General features: G+C 45.3%; 1 protein-coding gene across 9 annotated transcripts in view; it reads left to right on the top strand.

The window, feature by feature from the left end:
* The window catches only part of Wnk (Wnk kinase), a 1,618,425-nt gene that overhangs the window by 204,866 nt on the left and 1,394,151 nt on the right, over positions 1 to 19,408 (top strand). For 3 of the 9 annotated variants that reach the window (XM_067757827.1, XM_067757825.1, XM_067757828.1), the window contains one exon: positions 12,950 to 13,003. The exons of the other annotated variants lie outside the window; for them this stretch is intronic. In XM_067757827.1, coding sequence (XP_067613928.1) covers positions 12,987 to 13,003 — 17 coding nt within the window. In that variant the 5' untranslated portion in view covers positions 12,950 to 12,986. The remainder of the gene's footprint in view (positions 1 to 12,949; positions 13,004 to 19,408) is intronic. 9 annotated transcript variants of the gene reach the window in all.

Here is a 19,408-nt window from a genome sequence, read left to right as displayed (position 1 = left end):
GGGTACTGTTACCCGAGTACTGGATTCACCGGCCAATTTCCGGCATAAAGATCCGACGCCTGTTTGTGGAGTTCACCAAGGACCTGCTTTTGTTTTTTTGCTTCATACGGCTGAGTTCTCAGGTGCCGTATTTCCTCAAAATGCTAACGGAGATGACTCCTTAAGTCCCTGGGCGGTGCTGGCTCACCATTCAGATGTCTGTTGTGATGCCCAGGTGTCTGGGTATTCAACAGGAACTGTTTGGTTAGCATCTCATTTCTCTCCCTGATGGGGAGTATTCTCGCCTCATTATGTAGATGGTGTTCTGGGGACATAAGAAGACAGCCCGTGGCGGTTCTGAGCGCAGTATTTTGGCAGGCCTGTAGCTTCTTCCAGTGGGTAGTTTTTAGCCTTGGCGACCATATAGGGAACCCGTAGCACGCAAATGGCTGGCCAATTGCTTTGTATGTGGTAATGAGCGTTTCTTAGTCTTTTCCCCAAGTACTGCCAGCAAGGGATTTGAGGATTTTATTACGGCTCTGGATTTGGGACGTCCAAGTTGTAAATAGGGTCGCGGATGATTTAGTCGGTGATAATGCCAGGTTTCGCGAGGCGAAAAAAACTGGACAAATCAGGGAGGTAGCCGTTTATTCTGTTGCAAAGCTCATCGACCTTTGGGCCCGGGCCTATGGCAATTATTGTGCAGTCATCGGCGTAAGAAACGATAATAACTCCTTCTGGTGGCGAAGGTAGTTTTGATATGTAAAAATTTAACAAAAGTGGGGATAGGACACCACCCTGTTTAATTCTTCTTGGCTTTGATATTTCGTTTCTGAATTGCACCGATGCCTGCCGACCACCCAGATCACCTTTTAAGACATGGGGGAAGGGTAGACCCTTCCAAGTCTTGCAGTAACGTGCCATGGTTGACCGTATCAAACGCTTTTGATAGGTCTAGCGCTACGAGTACTGTTCTATGGTGGGGCTTCTGATTTAAACCACAATTTATCTGGGTGCTAATGGCATTTAGCGCGGTGGTAGTGCTATGGAGTTTTCTAAAGCCATTCTGATGACAGGCTAGCTGCAAATTTGCTTTGAAGTGGGGAAGCAAAATGGCTTCAAGCGTCTTGGCTACTGGCGATAGGACATATATCGGGTGATATGACTCTCCAGGCTTTAGTAGCGGGACCACCTTGTCCATTTTCCATTTTTCGGGTATGACAAAAATGGAAAGAGACAGGTTGTAGACATGTGCTAAATATTTGAAACCCTCTTTCCCTAGGCTTTTAAGCATCGACACGGCTATGCCGTCTGGGCCCACTGCTTTGGATGGTTTAGCATGACCGATGGCACCCTCAACCTCTTTGGCGGTGATGGTACCTAATTGGTGACGCGCTGAATTTATGTTTATGTGCCCGTCTTTCTTTGTCGACCGTAGAATGCATTATATATTGTCGGCAGAAAGCGCTCGCGCATTTTTTCGCATCCGACAGCACTTTGTCGCCAAAGGCGATGGAAACTTTGTCTTTGTGCTTAGTAGGATTCGATAGGGGTTTACGGTGGATCAAAGTTTACCTACACCGGCAGAGAGGTTGCAACCGCTTAGGTGCTCCTCCCATTTCGCCCGCTTGTGTTCATCCACAAGCAATCTGATGTGTTGGTTTATATCCCTTATTTGGGGGTCGCCGGGATCGAGCTGTCTTATAAGGTCACGTTCTCTCGCTAAACTTGCGGCCTCTGCCGGGAAGTGGGCCGAATTTCGGGAATTCTACCGGCGGGAATGAAACGAGCCGAGGCGGATTCAATGACCTTGCGGAAAGCACGCTCCCCTTGGCGGGCATCTGTTGGGATAGGGAGGTTAGCAAAGCGGTTGTCTTTAAAGGATTTGTATTCGTCCCACTTTCCTTTTTTTGAAGTTAATGAAAGTGCGTTTTTCTGCGACGATGAAGTCGGCGGGACGCTCGAACGAAATAAGTACCCAGAACAGGTCTGCAATGCAGATCTTGCTGTGAGTTTAGTTTCTTGAATCGCAGCAATGCGGATGTTGTGCCGCTTCATGAAGTCGACTATCTCCGTGATCTTCCCAGTTAATCCATTACAGTTTAACTGCAGAATTCTGAAGTGCATAGGAGGAGACGTCGACACTCTGGGAGTAAGGGACGGGTGACTACGCCTGTGTTGTGGACTAGACGTCCGCATTGGGGTACCCGGTGTATTTGGGTATGCGGCCTGGCAACATGGCGCAATGAAACCCGTCGGGGGGTTACCGTCGCGGAGACCAGAACATCTAGGAAAGTGGCACCGTCCATGGCAGGAGCTGCATTGGGCGGATGTCGCAAGTGTATATTTTTTGTGCTGGCAAACGGTGCAAAGGGAGGTAGGGTCTAAGAGTCTGTTTCGCTGACCTACACAATTGCTGCCGGAAAAGAGGGGGGACGAAGACGGGGGCAGGGGCTGATGCTCGGCATTGCTCCCGACTCTACTACGGAGATTGTAGGTATGAGTGGGAGCAGCCGTGTGAGTTGGTGGCGCCGTGGAAGGTAGCGGGGGGGGGGGGCGCTAATGCGCAGACTACGGGACCTCCTAGGACGTGAAAAGCGAGGAGCCACAAAAGATTTATAGAAGTTACGTGGACGTCTGGTTTTGGGGTCTAGTCCGGAACAACCTGTCCGATGCAACCATCCCTTACACGAGACACACTGACAAGAGTATGACCGTCCTAAAACGATTCTTTTCCGGCAAATGCAGCAAAACCATTTCTCAGGACCGGGGTCAGGAGACGGACCCGGATTGGGTTCGATACCTTCCCGGAACAAGAGAATATGGAGCAGTCCCGCTGCAAGGAGCTGCTGGGAGGATGACAATTTGTGGGAGGGACGAAACAAATTAAATGGGGTTACACTGAAATGGCAGTCCTTGGTCGGGAAAAATTCCGAGTCGCTCCGGTACATAGAACCGACGGCCTTGGGAAGCGCTCTGAGTTTATTCAGAACCGAAAGTGGTTTTTACTGATGGATTTGTGTGGCTGACTGAGGCATGTATATATCAGGAATTCTTAGTTTAGTTTGACTTTTGTGTGTTTGTTGCTTTGGTGCGTTTATTGTTTTGTGTTTATTTGTTGTTGTGTGTTTCTCTGTTGTACTTGTGTGATTACTTTGTTTCATGCAAACAAGTTTTAAATGTTCAAATATTGCGTCAGAAACTATGCTTGTCTGTTCATTTATTCTACAGTCGAATGACCTTGTGATTCGCGAAGTTGGACTCTGGTATGATGTTTGGATTTTTTTTTTGTTATAATCACTAATTTTGTTATAATCACTTATTTGCCGTCCTTTTTGTCATATGTAACTGTTCTGGCATTTGCAGGTAAGCTTATATACGCCGTGGATGCTAAACAGGTCCTCTGACTCTGAACTAACACTATTCTTAGTTTTCGCCCTAAATTGTAAGTTGCCAATTTACATGTTGGTTTTCCAGTATATGTCATAGTCGTCCAAGTGTGAGTATTTTAATTTTCGTTATTTCTTTTTAGTTCTCCATGATTTCTTCCGAGTTTATCTACTAGTGCTTTTTTATTTCCGTTGTTATATATTACTCCAAGTTCTCCCTTATATGCTTCTTGTTTAATATGTGTTCTTTCAAGCCTGTGTACACGTACTAGATGCTTACATGCTGTTGGGGGTGATTCGAGGTGTTATGTATTATTGTGTCGGTGACCGTTGGCTTTCTATATATGTCGTAGTTTAATCTATCGGAAAATTTATCAATATTTATCGTGATGTCTAAATAGTTGATTTCTCCGTCTTATTCGGTTTCCGTTGTTGAGGTACTCGAGTGCCAGCTCTTCGTTATTAGTAGGGAGGTTCCATGAGAAAGGGAACCTTGGTGCGGATATAATTTTTCTTACAAAACTAGAGACCGTGGATACGTGGATACAAAAGCGGGCGTGGTTATCGTCCGATTTCATTTTCAATACCAATCTACTCTGGATCCAGATAAGTCCGTATACGAATTTGGTGAAGATATCTCAATATTTGCTCAAGTTATCGTGTAGCGGACGGACAGACAGACGGCCAGACACGGCTTAGTCAAATTTTTTTCGGTAGGGATGATTTTGATGTATGATTGTCTATATCTAACTCGATTCCTGTATACCTGTGCAACCAACCATTATCCAATCAAAGTTATAATACCCTGTGTACAAGTAAAGCTGGGTATAAAAAGCTTGTTTTTAAAAAGTTGTAAAAATATTTGTAATTTAACACTCAATTGATTAAAATGAAAATACTGCATTAGATAATGGAGCTTATTATAATACGAAATTATATGAGCCGTATATTATTATTATTAGACCTATCGAACAAAAAAGTCAAAAGTTGTTATTCTAAGTTTTGCAAGTCTTTCTTCTTTTATATTTGTTAAACGATATAAGAAACTCCTTTTAATTATACACAACAATTCAGACTTGATTTCGTTGAAGTTGTTAAGGAATTGTCCAACAATAAATTTTTTTCCATTCGTAAAAAGTAAGCAGAAACTGTTGTAAGAAATGAATAATCATTGCTAATACGCCTTATAATCCTAAAAGAGATATTAACTAATTACGTCCAGCACAAATTTTAAGAGTTGGATGGTTGGTTGCTGTGCTGCCCGGCTATGGAGCCGGGCCCAAGTAGCGCTCTAGGCGCCATTTTGATGCACTTCTCCCTGGAACCAATTACGTTTTGGATTAATGTACCCTGCGTACAGTTTTACTCAAAACACTTGGTTAGATAATAAACCTACTGATGCCCTTGATTCGGCAGTTTGACACCGCCCTTAACACATAACTGCCTAGAGTTCGGGACCGAAAATTCGCAAGTGCTGGGCACTCGCAGAGAAAGTGAGTAACCGATTCCTCGGCACCCTCCTGTCTACAGCTCCTACACCTCTCATTGCAAGGGATACCCATTCAATTCGCGTGTGTGCCAATCGGCCAGTACCCTGTAATAGTGGCCGTGATTCTGTATATTTTCTTCCTAGACCTATTTAGTAGGTCCTCGGTTCGTTTTTGGTTATATTCTGGCCATATTAATTTGGTGATTCTGCAGGTGTCCGTAGAGTACGAATCGCGGATTGCTATTTTCCTTAGATAGGTGAGAATGTCTCTTTGAACTAATGTGAGTGGTCGATGCACCGCGACTGCTTCCGTGATGTCTAACGATGCTCCTTCCTTTGCTATTTCATGCGCTTTTTCGTTGCCGTCAATGTTCCTGTGGCCGGGTACCCAGCTGAGAGTGACAGCTGTCTGGTTGGCTGCTTCACGTAGCACCCTCTTACAGTTATCTACGGCTTTAGAGGATGTGTACGGTGATTCTAGCGCTTTGAGTGCCGCTTGACTGTCGGAGTATATAACTACCTCACCGTCTATCCGGTTCTGCAAAAGGAAGATGCAGGCCGTCTCTATTCCTTGCAGCTCTGCTTGGAATATGCTGGCTGTGTTTGGAAGACGGATGGGGATTTGGACTTTTAGTTGGTAGAAGTAGACACCTGCACCGATGCCGCAGTCCATTTTGGACCCGTCAGTGTAGATTGAGGTGGCCTCCTCCCTGCCAACTCTGTCGTCCGCCTAATCCGTTCTAGAGGGTATCTGCACCTTGTAATTTCTGTCGAAAAATCAATGTTTTTGAGAGGTAATCTGTTGTCGAATCCACATTGGTGAGCCTTGTTAGGATGTCATTGTGGCCATAACCTTTTTCTTCCCAGCATTTAGACTCCCTCAGTCTGATGGCTGTGCTGATCGCTGTATATCTGATTTGGAGGGTCAGTGGCAGCAGGTTAAGTATAACGTTTAGTGCATCCGTCGGCCACGATCTAAGTGCACCTGTTACCCCTGCGCATGCTGCCCTTTTTATTTTGTCTAGTTTTTTAGTGTTGTATTGCTTGTTCAGGGCAGGCAACCATGCTATGGCCCCGTACGCCAGGATGGGCCTTATGACCGCCGTGTAGAGCCACATCATAAGTTTTGGCTTTAGCCCCCAATTTCTGCTGACTATTCCCTTGCAAGAGTAGTATGCGATATACGCCTTCTCTACTCTTTTTTCGATATTGGGTTTCCAATTTAACTTGTTGTCTGTTTCGACGCCTAGGTACTTAACTCTAGTAGAGAGCGAGAGTTTCGTTCCATCTATTGAGGGTAGTCGAAAAGTTTGTATTTTTGTTCTGTTACTGAACAGTATCAGTTCTGTTTTGCTAGGGTTGATGTTGAGGCCGCACGATGTTGCCCAGGTGTGCAGTCTGCTTAGCGCGCCCTGAAAGATGTCGCTTACCGTGGAGGGAAAAGCCCCCGAGACTGCAATGACCACATCGTTTACGTATGCTACTGCCTTAACACCATTCTTGTCGAGTTCGAGTAGTATCTCGTTCAGTGCAATGACCCATAGTAGTGGCGACAGGACCCCGCCCTGGGGTGTACCTCTACTCACTTTGCGGGTCATTGTCACTGAGCCCATATCCGCTTGTATGGCTATGTTTTCCAGCATTGATTGAGTCCATCCACAGATGTGGTTGTCAACTCCGGCCCTTTGCAGGGCTTCCACAATTGTGCCGGTTTCGATGTTGTTGAAGGCGCCTTCTATATCTAAGAGAGCTTCTAGTGTGAATTGTTTGTAATGTAGTGATCTTTCCACAAAACCCGTTAGCTCATGGAGGGTGGTCTCCGTAGATCTACCCTTCATGTAGGCGTGCTGTGCCTTTGACAAATTTGGTCCTGTTATTATTGATCTAATATAGATATCCAGAAGCCTCTCAAGGATCTTGAGCATGAAGGATGTGAGGCTTATTGGCCTGTAATCTTTGGCGTTTTCGTGTGTGCGTCTGCCCGCTTTTGGCAGAAAGATTACTTTTGTTTTTCTCCAGCTTTGTGGAATATAGGTCAGGGCGATACTCGTTCTGTATACCCTTTCCAGCCAGAGGATCATTGGGTCACCTAGTTTTTGTAGCATTACCGGGATAACGCCATCCAGACCGGGCGATTTGAATGGAGAGAAGCCATTGATAGCAAACCTGATCTTTTCGCTGTCTATTATCCTGTCGAGTAAGCCCTCTGAGGGCTGAGAGTCCCTGCAGAGAGATTCTTTTACTGGTGATAGCTCGCATCCAGAGAAGTGAGTATTGATGAGTATGCCCAGGGAGTCCTCTGCTGAGTTTGTCCATAAGCCTACCTCGCTTCTTACGAAGTGATTGTCGTGTTGTTCTTTGGACAGAATTTTACTCAGTCTGGAGGACTCGCGAGTGTTTTCTATTGAGGAGCAGAAGGATTTGCCAGGATACAGCCTTCGCTACCCTTATAGCTTTTTTATATGCTTTGAGCGCCTCCCTATATGGTTGCCACTCCTTGGTTGTAAGGCACTCATTAAATGCCTACCGTACTGTAGTTCTAAGTTTCCTAAGGTCCCCGCTCCACCAGGGTGCGGACTTCTTTTTACGAATACTAAATGGGGTGCACTTGTTGTAAGAGATAGGTTTTGCGAGCTCTACCTTGCCGACTAGCTCATCGAGTTTTTGAGGGCAGTTTATGTTTGGTTCGCTTATTTCTAAAGCTGGTGTAGTTAGCCTTACAAATTTATCCCACTTTGTTCTTATTGGGTTTCTATAGCGGTGAGTCTGGCCAGATCCAAATCTGATGTCGAAAAAGATCCGGCGGTGGTCCGAGAGAGAGGCTTTGTCTGACACTCTCCAGTTTTCCACTAACGCCGGGTCATCGTCGGTTGTCAAATTTAGATCTAGGACTTCCTCCCAGCCCTGAAATTTTGATAGTACAATATCTATGAAGTAAGCCCTTGAATCTGAGTCAAAGCCTTAAGAGAGCCAACCTTTGGACTTTATTTACCATTAACAAGTTCATTTATCGTTTTTCATTCGAACATGTCCCACCCGTGAGAAATGCTGTCCCACCGTGACACTTGATTTTTTATTATAGCAATAAAATCATTTAAGAAATATTTATAACTTTAATTATATGTAATACTCCTATATTGCTACGAAAGGCTAGGTACATTCCCAAACATCAGAGTGCCGATATATTGCTGTTTAAACGTTTTTGTTTTTGTATTCAATAACCGAATGTACCTAAATTTTAATTTTTTCTTGTCACACTTATGCTGCTACAATCACAAAAATTTTATAGGCTGTCTTGTTTTGATTTCGAATTCAAAACACATTGCGAGCATTTTCTATTAGCAATATAGGAGTGTTTTTATATGACTTTAATACTATGGCATTAATATATGTAATGATCCTATATTGCTAATAGAAAATGCTCGCAATGTGTTTTGAATTCGAAATCAAAACAAGACAGCCTATAAAATTTTTGTGATTGAAGCAGCATAAGAGTGACAAGAAAAAATTTAAATTTAGGTGCATTCGATTATTGAACACAAAAACAAAAACGTTTAAACAGCAATATATCGGCACTTTGATGTTTGGGAATGTACCTAGCCTTTTGTAGCAATATAGGAGTATTATTTAAACAATACAAGCTACTTTCATATATCTACAGAGTTTTTATAATTTATAAATCCACTAATGAAGAGCATATTTTTTGTCACCCGTGGCAATTTTAAAACTTATCATAATTTGCACCATAAATCATAATTAACACCAAAAGTTAAGGTATGGATACCATGCGTGATGAAGTCGGAGGATACACTGCGACTTCTGCAGAATCAGAATCCGAACATACCGACACAGGATTGGAAGGTACTTACTGTATCTCGGCCTACCGAGGATGGTCAGTTCTACATCTTCCAAATAAACAAGGAGGCGGAGGATATTTTGTACACGCAGCTTGGTAAAATGTCCTTTGGCACTGGCAAAATTTACATGCGACTTAGGAAAAGAAGTCCCGAGGATAAAAACCCTAACACGCTAGAGGTGGGCGAAGTGGAAAAGGACCTCAAAAGCCTAAGGGAAAAAAGACAGGTGGAGGTCCCCGACGTCACCACGAACGTGCTAGAAGAGGACCAACCGCTAAATTGAGCTGTGACTCGCACAGAGGAACACCCTGCACAACAGCCACGAGAGGCTGAAGGGGGCCTCGAATACTCTAAACCAAAAGGGCAAGGGGAGGACGACGACGTCAAGACGAAGGTACTGGAGGGGGACAAACAGCCCAATGGTGCTGCAGGTCCTACAGATAAACCTCCAACACAGTAAAGTGGCGTCGAGCGAACTCCTCCTAACCCGTGAGGATGGTTCGTTCGACGTGGCGCTGATCCAGGAGCCGTGGCTCTCATTGGGAGGAAAGGTTTCTGGACTTAGCGCGCGCGGGTTTGGCGTTTACTACGCGCAAACGGAAGGACGGGTGCGAGCTGTAGTAATGGTAAGGAAACAGCTGCATTCATATATGCTGCCTAATTACACCACTGAGGATCTCGTAGCGGTGGCCGTTGAGCAAAAGAATAAGCAGGCATTTATCCTGGCGTCCTGCTACATGGCCCATGCTGCGGAGGTCCCACCGATGGAGTGCAAAAGGCTAGTACAGGAGGAAGGGCGCAAAGGGCGGTTGGTCATAGGCGCAGATGCAAATGCGCACCACAATGCGTGGGGAAGAGCAGATACGAACGAGAGAGGCGAATCTCTGTTTTGTTACATCCTGCAAACCAATTTGCAGATAGCCAACAGGGGAAATGTCCCTGCATACATTGGTCCAACATCCAGCAATGTTCTGTATATTACATTGAGCTCCGAGCGTGATATATCAAGGTATGATTGGATGGTTCTGATAGACCATCCTTCTCCGACCATGCGTATATCAGCTTCAACATCCCCCTAAAGAGGGTAGAGAAGGGAGGAACCTTTAGAAACCCTAGGTCAACGAACTGGACTAAATCCCAGAAACATGTAGAAACAAAACTGGGACAACCCAAAGAGGTTGCTAATGTAGAGGAACTGGAGGAGTCGAATGAATTCCTAACAAGGACGCTTATGACTGCGTATAACAAAGCTTGCCCTCTAAGAAGATTCAGAGGAAAAGCAAAGGCGCCATGGTGGAGCAATGAGCTGAGTCTTCTAAGAAGACAGGTTAAAGAAATGTTTAAGCTCGCAAAGACCGCGGAAAGCGAAGCGTGTCGGGACGAGTACAGGGATCTACTGAGGATCTACAAGCGTGAAATTACCAGGGCGAAGATAAACTCATGGAAAAGTTTCTGTACGGACATAGAGCGCTCCAGCGAAACAGCACGGTTGAAAAAAGTCCTAGCAAAGGGAAACATAGTCCAGGGACTAATAAAAAAGGAGAACGGGGAATGGTCACGTAATAGTGAGGAATCCATTGAGGTGCTTCTCGATACACATTTCTCATCGGGAGACGGTTTAGAGGAGCCAGCAGACATCACTCACACTTCGATCACGGAGCTAGTAGTGCCGGGCTTGGTGACCGATACCAAGATAGAGTGGGCAGTGAAGAAGTTTTCTAAGTTTAAATCGCCGGGCCCAGATGGTATATTCTCGGCCATGCTACAAGTCTCAAGTAGGGCGGTCGTGGAATGGCTTAAAATAATATTCGATGGGTGCATACGACTGAATCATGTACCGCACTCTTGGAGAACTGCTCGTGTAGCTTTTCTACCAAAGGCGGGGAAGATCGGTCACATGTATTCCAAAGACTATAGACCCATTAGCTTAACATCATTTCTGCTCAAAACCTTTGAGAGGCTGATAGATGTGTACATAAAGTCCAACGTGCAACGTGGATGAAAAGCTGCTCTCCACAACAAAGCATGCGTACACCAAAGGCAAGTCGGTAGACACCGCATTGCATAGGGTGGTAATAAGCATAGAGAAATCCCTGGAATATAAGGAGTATGCTCTAGGAGTCTTCTTGGACATTGCCGGGGCTTTCAATAATGTTGCAAAATGGGCGATTATGGATGGTCTTAATTACATTAAAGTACATCCGGCTGCATGTTAAATTGCAGAAAGATTACAGCGATTGTAAGCCCTATTCTATACTATGGAGTTCTTGTTTGGTGGAAAGCCACCCAAAAAACAACATACCTCAAAAAATTAGAGGGGGTATGTAAACTATCGATGCTTAGCATTACGGGAGCCCTGAAAACAACCCCGACGGCTGCACTGTATGCCATTTTGCACATCCCACCTGTAGACCTGGTAGCAAAGAACAAAGCGTTAACGACCGCAACCAGGCTCGGTGCTTCAGAGCAGCTTGAGCGCCGACCATATGGCCATAGTAGTATAGCGTCATCAATCACAAGACGAACAGACTACATGATTCCCTATCTGCGCTTCGAGGGAGATCTTAAGGCCACAATAGAGGTGGACGGTTGGCCCAAGGGTGCGCAAATGGCGGACGAGGCGATACATGTGTACACCGATGGTTCCAAAGTAGTGGAAGGAGTAGGGTCTGCGGTATACTGCGCTGATCCGGAAATAAGCAGATCCTACATGCTGCCGGATTACTGTAGCGTTTTCCAAGCGGAAATATTAGCTGTAACCAAAGCAGTAGAAACCCTGGAAGAGAATAGCTTAAGCTGCAACCGTGTTAACTTTTATATTTACAGTCAAGCAGCAATTAAGGCAATAATCTCGCATAGCTCAGCATCTAAATGCGTGTTAGAGTGTAAGCAGTCTCTGGAGAGAATCGGGACAGGGAGAAGCATACATCTATATTGGGTCCCAGGGCATATGGGAATAGATGGGAATGAAAAAGCGGACGAACTAGCTAAAAAGGGCGCATCCCTTGAAGCTTGCTCCGTAGATGTCCCAATTAAATTGGGCGAGATTAAGCGAAGGCGAGAGGTGCACATGATCGACCAAGCGGGAAAGGCGTGGGCTCAAGCGCGGGGCTGTAAAGTGTTGAAGATTATGTGTAGGTCTTACAACCTTAGACTAACACAGTTGCTCCTATCATTAAAAAGAGAGGACTGTAGACTCATGACGGGTATTCTGACTGGACACTGCCTTCTGGCGTCACATGCCTTTAAACTAGGCTTGGTCAGTGATAGCAGATGTAGGAAGTGCGGGTTGGAGGAGGAAACGATCGAGCACGTTCTGTGCTCGTGCCCTGCACTTGCCAGGCTAAGACTCCAGTTATTAGGAGTGATACAGCTGTAAGATCTAGAAGCAGCAAGTGGCTTAAGTCCTAGGAAGCTTCTAGTATTTGCCAAGAGGACGGAGTTATTTTATAACATAGGTCCTGGTTTTTGATTAGTTAAAAGCACATTATGTCGTCCAAGAATCTAGCATAAAATGACACGCCTAAGTTGGATGTCAGTTTCTGTATGTACTCTTCATCCAGGTTTTGCATGAACACTCATAAGAATGGCCGATGTGGGGCTTCCCATTCCATCGTTGAATTTGAAATAGTTTCGACGTAAAGTGGTTCTTAGCATGTCCGTAATTTGCATACTTTTTATTTTGTGTCAAATCTAATGATAAAGTGATTACAATATATTTGAACTAAAATTATATAATTATTGTAAATCACTACCAATTTGGTGCTGGAGAGGCAGGCTTCCATATCCTAGATGCAAGTGCATATAAAGTATTCTGGTATGTAGCTCACAGATTTTCAAGCTCTCGTACGAATAGAAAAAATGTCGCTTCGAAGCACATACTGAAATGCATTACTCAAATAACTCAGTGCATCGCCGTTCATATGTTGTCTTCGCGCTTTACTAACATGCGTAAAATGCCTCATATCACAACTCTATATCACAACTAGCACCAACATTATGTTGGCATGATTTAGAAGTCTGTCATCGTTAGTACTTAGATTAGACAGCTAATATATTTAACTACGCTAGAATGGATAGTGTAGTTAAGATGATATACGTTGTTGAAATAGATTTAAATATCTGATACCCTGATTCTATGTTAAGCACAATACCTCTAATCTAAGTACGTACGTTTGAAAAACGTAATACAATCTAAATAACATGAATTATTTTTTTTCAATATTTACTTTTAGTTTACGCCCTTCCAACATAATCGAAAAATTGATAAATATGGACATACAATTTAGGTATGTTTATCTTATAAGTCGACCATCCTGACATAATTGAATCCCCTGATTCGATACGAAATATATTACCTTTGCACATTAAATATATCTCATTTTTAGTATTTATTTTTGTCATAGTTTTTCTTATGATTGAACCAATTAATTTGCTTATATTATAAATTACTATATAATGTTCTTCATGAAATGCACGTGGTTTTTAACGTTTGGAATCTGAATACTCATGCGATCAGGAAAAGAACTCCAAAGATTACAGCTGCATTCATATATGCTGCCTAATTATACTACTGAGGACATCGCAGTGGTGGCCGTCGAACAGAAGAATACGCAAGCATTTATCCTGGCATCCTGCTATATGGCCAATAATGCGGAGGCACAACATGTCGTATGCAATATGTTAGTTTGCATGTAGCCAACAGGGAAACTGTCCCTACATATGTTGGTACAACATCCAGCAATGTTCTATATATTACATTGAGTTCTTAACGTGATATGTCAGGTATGGTTGGATGGTTCTTCCTTCTCCGACCATGCGAATATCAGCTTCAGCATCCCTTAAAAAGAGGGTAAAGAAGGGAGGAACATTTAGAAACCCTAGGTCAACGAACTGGACGAAATTCCAGAGACATGTAAAAAGAAAACTGGGAAAATCCAGAAAGGTTGCCAATGTGGGGGAACTAGAGGAGTACAATAAATTCCTAACAAACAAGCTTATAACTGCGTATACCAGAGCTTGGACTCTAAGGTGATTCAGAGGAAAAGCAAGACCGCCGCGGCGGAGCAACGAGCTGAGACTTCTTAGAAGAACGGTATAAGAAATGTTTAAGCTAGCAAGGGCCGCGGAAAGCGAAACATGCCGGGAGGAGTATAGGGATCTGTTGAGGATCTACAAGCGTGAAATTTCTATGACGAAGAGAGTCACATGGAAAAGTTTTTGTGCGGACATCGAGTGCTCCAGCGAAAGAGTTGTCCTAGCAAGGGGAAGCAGATACTATTAACCAAAGAGAAAGGGGAATGGTCACGTAATGGTGAGGAGTCCCATGAGATGCTTTCCGACACACATTTCTCATCGGGAGATGATTTAGAGGAGCCAGCAGACAGCATTTACACTACGATCACTGAGCGGGTAGTGCGGGGATTTGTGACCGATACCAAGATCGAATGGGCGGTGAAGACTTTGTCTTAGTTTAAATCGCCGCTTCAAATTTCAAGTGGAGAGGTCGTGGAATGGCTTAAAATGATATTCGGTTTATGCGTAAGACTGCATCATATACCGCACTCTTGGAAACCTTATCGTGCAGCTTTCCTACCAAAAACGGGGAAGACCGGTCATATGTATCCCAACGACTACAGACCCATTAGCTTAACATCATTTCTGCTGAAAACCTTTGAGAGGCTGATAGATGTGTACATAATATCCAACGTGGATGAAAAACTGCTCTCCACAACACAACATGCGTACAAAGATTTTGAAAATTGATACGTCATTATTTTCTTCTTGGATATCTGCATATTTGCTTTTAATGTCCCTTCGAGCTATGAAGTCGTTTACCTGTATCCTTTTGACGAAAAAACTTCCCAATTCTTTACATTGTTGCTTTTGAACCACTTTCCGAATTTAATAAACAAAGAAGCTATAGCACTTTAAATAAAACATAATGTGATGAGTATTAGCAACCCTAAGGGATACCGTCATCTCTAAGCCGATACTAAGCAGTGACTTGTATGTACATAAACAAAACAGTTATTATGTCTACACATATGTACATGCCAGCAGCGGAGAGATGCTCACAAAAGTATGCAATCATCAGCAAAGTATTTCTCACACATGTACATGCTTGTATCTGAGATGCTCACAAAAATCGGCAATCATTTGTGCAAGTATCACTCACATATACACCCGCATATGAAAAGCTATAAACGTGCATCTGTAGTAGAAATACGTTGATATTTTGTAGAAAAAAACGATGATTTTTTTGGTTTTACAGAGAAGACTGCTGCATTTGCAGAAAATGAAATTCAACAAATTTACAAAATTATATCGCTACTATGTAGTTGCGGCAAATTCCATCTAGTGGATTTGCGCGGTGGAGACTGCCACACGTCCAATAGGGAATTTAAAGGTAAATACAGTGCATTGATTCTAGGGGATAATTCGATACAATACAATTCAATAATAAAATACAGTACAAGATACGGAATATATATAAATTCATGGATATACGTATCCTGGCCCGCCTAGGCGTACTAAGCGCCTAACGTGTGCTGCAGCTCGTTCAGGGCCCGAACTGCTTCTTGAATCAGTATTTTCCCAACTTTATGTTTGTAAGTTGAAGTGCGCAGTCCGGTGGCGGTGCATCGTATAGTGCGGTTTTCGACATTTGATGGCCGTTGAGGTTGACGCGCATTCGAAGAACGATGGGTGACTGGTGGCTGGCGATGTCGACGATGAGCTGCATAATGAGGCGAGAATACTCCCCATCAGGGAGAGAAATGAGATGCTGACCAAACAGTTTCTGTTGAAAACCCAGAAACCTGGGCATCCCAACAGACATCTGATTGACGAACCAGCACCGCCTAGGGGCCTAAGGAGCCATCTCCATAAGCATTTTGAGGAAATACGGCACCTGAGAACCCAGCCGTATGAAGCGGAAAAACACAAGCAGGTCCTTGGTGAACTCCATAGACAGGCGTCGGACCTTTATGTCGGGAATTGCCCGGTGAATCCAGTACTTGAAGAAAAATATCCAGAACTCGCAGAAGAGGAACGCATACTCCCCAGGGAAACGCGTGTCACTCTTGCTCAACTTCGTTCTGGATACTGTAACAGGTTAAACTCTTACCTATCCAGAATCAACCCCGACATACAAAATGTATGCCCTGCTTGCAATGTGTCCCCACATGACACCAACCATCTCTTTAATTGTAATGTGAAACCAACGCCTCTAACACCCCTTTCCTTATGGTCCACCCCTGTTGAAACGGCAAGTTTCCTTGGACTCCCGTTAGAGGATATTGATGACAATTTGTGATCGGTCGCGGCTATTAGGTGGGGCGAGCATTGCTACAACAACAACAACAACAACAACAACAACGATGAGCTGCGGAAATGCGACGGTGCGGCGTGATGTCGGACGAGCCTCCTGCTGTGGTGGAACGGCATATGACGGGTGGCGACCTCCGGTTTCCCGATGTAGTAGTGTATGATGGGGATGCCCGCAGACCAGACAGCGTTCGGTGGAGGTGCACTCGTTGGTGCGATGGGACAGCGCCAAGCAGTTGGTGAAATATTGATGTGCCCTAGCAATTAATGTGCGTTGTTGCCGCTGCATGGCCAAGAAGGCAGGGCACCTCAAGAGGGCGTGATGCCGCATACACAATCGGCATTTCCGGTAGTCGGCCATCGCGGTATTGGTGTGTCGTGGCGGGGCTGCGGGCACAACGACGCTTGATTCCAGCGAGCGGCGTGGTGCGGGAACCGGAGGGCGCTGACGATCCATCTGTGAAAGAGAATATGAATGCGTATTAGTGGTATGTCTGAGAGGAAACGCCAGGTTAGGGACTGCCTGTGAGAGATACGGGATGATTCAGTTATGCTCTGAGATGGTGTCGATAGGTAATCTTAGTGGACTGTAGTTGGTTCGGGAGATGATAGGGAACCATGCGGGGCTGAATCAAGTTCCGCTGGTGGCAGGAAGCATAATTTTGTGATAGGCCTGGTGATAACACCTTTTTGCGTGCGTACGTCGACCACTCGTACGTGTCCGTCTCTGCCAGGATCAGCGCTCTTCACTCTACCTAGACGCCATTCGGTGGGGGGGTAAATTGTCTTCCTTAATGACGACTAGATCGCCGATTTTAGGGGGAGGTTGAGCGGTTTGCCATCGATAACGCTTGTGCAACTCCACGAGATAGTCATTCTTCCAGCGCTTGCTGAATTGGTGATGTAAAACTTTCAACCGTTCCCAGCGGTTGATCAAAGAGAGATGTTCATAGTTCGGCTCGGGGATGGTGAGAAGGGGTGCACCTCTCAGAAAGTGGCCAGGTGTGAGGGCGGTGAGATCCGCTGGGTCCTGAGAAAGCGGGGAGATAGGACGAGAATTGAGAACGGCCTCGATACGAATTAATAGTCGAGAATTCTTCAAAGATGAAGCTCTGTGTTCCGGCGACCCTTTTAAAATGGGTTTTAAAGCTTTTGACGGCAGATTCCCATAATCCACCCATGTGGGGTGCGCCGGGGGGTATAAATTTCCAATCGATGCCTTGTGGCGCATACTTTTGGACAATATCTGTCGAGACTTCGTTGAGGAAGGTGACGAACTCTACTTCGGTAGCTCGCTTAGCACCAATGAATGTTGTGCCGTTGTCGCTCATAATTTGTTTCGGGTACCCTCGACGCCCTACAAACCGGGCGAAGGCAGCGAGAAAAGCCTTACTGGTGAGATCCGAACACAATTCCAAATGGATCGCCTTGGTGGTGAAGCAAACGAAAACGGCCACATAGCCTTTTACGAGTGTTGGAGATCGGAGCATCGAAGCTTTTATTTGGAACGGACCGGCGAAGTCTACGCCAGTAGTAGTGCAGGGGGCGCGAAAGTGCATCGTTCGGGGGGTAAAGCTGCCATTATTTGGGATTGCGTTTGTCGCTTGTCGTGCGGCCACCGTGGTGTGATGGTAGCGTGCTCCGCCTACCACACCGTATGCCCTGTGTTCGCACCCCGGGCAAAGCAACATCCAAATTTTAGAAATAAGGTTTTTAAATTAGAAGAAAATTTTTCTAAGCGGGGTCGCCCCTCGGCAGTGTTTGGCAAGCACTCCGGGTGTATTTCTGCCATGAAACGCTCTCAGTGAAAACTCATATGCCTTGCAGATACCGTTCGGAGTCGGCATAAAACATGTAGGTCCCGTCCGGCCAATTTGTAGGAAAAAACAAGAGGTGCACGACGCAAATTGGAAGAGAAGCTCGGCCTTAGATCTCTTCGGAGGTTATCGCGCCTTACATTTATTTTTTTGTCGCTTATGGATGGTGCAGACTTTACATTGGAAAATACATTTTTTCAGCTGAGGTTTGAGTCGGGGGTATAGAATTCCTGCCTCATAGCTTGTTGCAGGAGGCAGAGGTCCGCATGGAGGAAGCTCTCGTGTAGAAACCTTATATGGAGGGAAGTAAATCGAGCCTTTTCGGGGAGAATGATGGGATGGATCATTGTAGGTCATGTCGGCGTTTAATAATCGTCCATTGGCACGGAGAATCCCTTTTGTGTCCAGGAAGGGTTCAAGTGCCAGTAGGGGACTTCGCTTTCCGATTGGTTTGGAATTTTCGAGGGAAGCTCTTTCGGAAGCGAAGAATCTCAACTGAGTCAAGCTCAGCAGACGGATTTCGCGCGCATGACGTCGGCGTAAGAGAGGCCGGGATCGTTAGGGGTACGAGTGCCTCCTACAGCATTTCTAAGCCGAGTTATAAATTTCAACACGTACGCTGTTACGCGTACGGCGCGGGGATAGGAGGAGAACCGTGCTAAGAAGTCTTCTGACTCTTCCGCTGCATGCAGTGCTTCGACTCGGCGAAGTTCGGGGGGTACAATATTTCTGGCCGTTGGTGTTGGCCAGTCCTCGGGGGGTCGGGAAAGCCACTCTGGACCATTCCACCTTAGCGATGAGTTAGCGAGATCGTCGGGGCTGCATCCTCTGGTTCCAAGATCCGCGGGGTTGTCTTTGCTTCGCACATGTCGCCAAGGGACATTTCCAACGAGGTCTATAATCTGCGCTGTTCGGTTGGAGACGTATGTTTTCCACGAGTGGGGTGGCTTTTCCAGCCAGGCTAGCACGATTTCCGACCACATGATTAATTTTTTTTGACTTAGGCCGAGATGGGGTTGGACTACTGCGACTAATTTTGCTAATAAGAGCGCTCCGCATAGCTCCAGGCGTGGCAAACTAATAGTTTTGAGAGGAGCCACTTTGCCTTTGGACACTATAAGGTGAGAGTGGACCTGAGTACCGACGGTACTTATTAGGTACATGGTTGCGCAATAAGCCTTTTCTGAGGCGTCGCAGAATCCGTGGAGCTCAACATGTTGATCGGGCCTAAAATTCATCCATCGGGGTATATGGATGGCTGAGATAGAGGGAAGATTTTGAGAGAACTGCGCCCATTTGGCTAGACGGATGGGTTTGACCTTCTCGTCCCATTCGGTCCCGTCTAACCACAATCTTTGCATGAGCATCTTCGCTTGGATCATTATGGGCGTCAGGCACCCTGCGGGATCGGACAGTTTCGCAATGGAGGAGAGGATTTGCCGCTTCGTGGCTTCAGTGTATGCCGGATTTGAGTCAACGGTATACGAGAATGTATCCGTTAGGGCGTTCCACTAGATGCCCAGGGTCTTGGCGGTGCTAGTATTTTCG

The sequence above is a fragment of the Eurosta solidaginis genome, chromosome X (genome assembly GCF_040869045.1).
Source record: "Eurosta solidaginis isolate ZX-2024a chromosome X, ASM4086904v1, whole genome shotgun sequence".
Lineage (NCBI taxonomy): Eukaryota > Metazoa > Arthropoda > Insecta > Diptera > Tephritidae > Eurosta > Eurosta solidaginis.
The sequence above is the reverse complement of the archived record's forward strand: the minus strand, read 5'-3'. Positions and strand labels throughout refer to the sequence as shown.